Genomic DNA, 2,357 nt, shown 5'->3' with positions numbered 1-2,357 from the left:
TTTAAGGATATGTCATGTGCAATTCATTGTTATTCTTTCCCAACAAAAACTATACTGTGCTTTCTCTTCTTTAAAATTTATTATTTTAGTACTCTTTTATTTTTGAGAATTTGGCTTATAATTAAGACATTTGTTAAGAAAACTAGATTAAAAAATTTTGGTTTTGATCTATTAAATGGTTCAAAAATACCAAAAAAAATTATTCGATTATTCAAATTACGTTTAGATATTCTATGTTTTCACTTTTAAAAGTATAAAAACATAAAAAAAATGTTTATATAAAACAGAAAATTAGGTATATGGATTTCTATTTCTATTTTTATACTAAGATGATTAAATTTAAATCTAAAAAATATAACTTAATTTAAATGTATTGTAAATATAAAATAATTTTATATGTATATGTATTTAATTATGTACCATCTAATCAGCAAAAAAAAAAAAACTATTTTTAATATTATTATTGTGAATAATCATCTTAAATAATGAATATAATTAAACAATTGTATAAGACCATTTCGATACATAAAAAACAAACTGAAAGACAATATCCAAAATCAGGATTAATGTTTCTCATCTATCTGTCCGAATAAATGCAAATAAACCAAAAGCCATCTAAGTAGCTTATAGTCACACTCAGACCAGAAATTTCTAATTGCACTGAAGCCCTGCTTTGACTTCTCCATTGTGATGATCATTTATCACCAAACAACACAACTACATATTCACTAACACAATAGCTAAAACTTTATTATATTTCCATTTATTTTGAATGCATACCCCTGCTCATAATTTCATCATTATTATTAAGATGTGACAAAAACACACGTAGCTTTCTAATAAGAGACACCACCACACCCCCCATATACATCACTCACACAACAACCACCACCACCTTACCCTTTCATCTCCATTTATCACCCCTTCTAAAATTTTAGTAATTTCTCTCTTTTTCTTTTTCTTCCATCCAAACATGTCCTCCACCATTCTCTTCTTTCTCCCAATAACCATAACACTCCTCATCAGTTTTCCGACCACCACAAGAACCGACGATCCTTGTCCCTATCCATGTTACCCTCCACCCACCGCTCCTGGCGGCGGCACCGGCACTACTACTCCTACAACCCCTACAGCACCGCCGGCACCACCGCAATCCGGTACCAGTTACGGATATCCACCACCTTCTGGCGGGAATAATAATAATAATTACCCTTATAACCCTACACCACCTTATGGTGGCGGAGATGGCGGCGACAGCAGCGGCGGTTATGGTGGCGCTACTCCACCACCACCGGACCCTATTCTACCTTACTTTCCATTCTACTATAGAAAGCCACCTCACAAGCCAGAAGACTCTTCTTCTTCTTCATTGGCTACTATGCAAAAATGGACAGTGATGATCATTGTTGCAATTTCTTCTACTACTAGTTTTCTTTATTTGCTATAATACTTTTATTATTATTATTATTATTATTATTATTATTATTATTATTATTATTATTATTATTATTATTATTATTATGTAATCATAAGACTGTTATATTACTACTCCAGATGAGAATTTTTATATATATTAGTGGTTGTTCAAATTTCTAATAGTATATAATTGATGATTATCATTACTGGAGATTTGTTGTATTTGATGATGAGGAGAATCTTCTGTTGTGTCAGTGATTTTTGTTGTTATTACTCAGGGGAAGGACAAAAGCAGAGGAAAATTAAAGAAGAAAACAGAGAAATTGAGCATCAGAATTTTCAGAATATTTTAACATGTATAGCTTGTGAGCATAACAATTAAGAGGAAAAAGGACACCACAAATTTGTTTGGATTATTGTAAATTAAAGCTAATATATAAATTAAGTTGTTGGTAATTTAATTTGGATAGTCATTTATGGTTTGAACATTGAATCTGCTTTGAGTGATTATTGTGTATTCGACTGAACTCTCTTGTTTTTTTTCCGTTTCTTTCTTTCCCCTCACTTTCAGATGAGTTGTTGGTTCTTTATTGATTTTGTTATATATGGTTCTTCTTTATACAAAGAAAAGAAAAAGAAATGTGAAAGTATATAGTATGTTGTTGTTGCTTAAGTTCAAAGAAATTTTAATCCAAGTCCAGTTTTTTGGTTTCCTTTGCCACATAAACGAAAAAGATTAATGACAACGGAAAAAAATGGTATTAAAAAAGAAAAAAGGGGAGAAGTTTCAAAATTACAAATGTAGCAGCAAATGGAAAATTCTTGCAAAGGTGTATTATTTGAGCAGACTTATTTACCGACATGTCAACCTACCTTTCTATCTTATTAAGAGGGGCATATAACTAAAGTTGAATAGAAAAGAGATTTTTGCAAAGAGAAAT

The 2,357-nt window shown here is 30.7% G+C and overlaps 1 protein-coding gene across 1 annotated transcript; it reads left to right on the top strand.

Moving 5' to 3' along the window:
- Positions 1–787: 787 nt before the first annotated feature.
- Positions 788–1,877, top strand: LOC107637769 (uncharacterized). The gene has a single exon (XM_016341101.3). It carries the CDS (start codon positions 974–976, stop codon positions 1,445–1,447), a length of 474 nt encoding a protein of 157 aa, XP_016196587.1. The 5' UTR covers positions 788–973; the 3' UTR covers positions 1,448–1,877.
- The last annotated feature ends 480 nt before the right edge of the window (positions 1,878–2,357 follow it).

This window comes from Arachis ipaensis, chromosome B4, assembly GCF_059453495.1.
Source record: "Arachis ipaensis isolate K30076 ecotype BB chromosome B4, ASM5945349v1, whole genome shotgun sequence".
Lineage (NCBI taxonomy): Eukaryota > Viridiplantae > Streptophyta > Magnoliopsida > Fabales > Fabaceae > Arachis > Arachis ipaensis.
The sequence above is the reverse complement of the archived record's forward strand: the minus strand, read 5'-3'. Positions and strand labels throughout refer to the sequence as shown.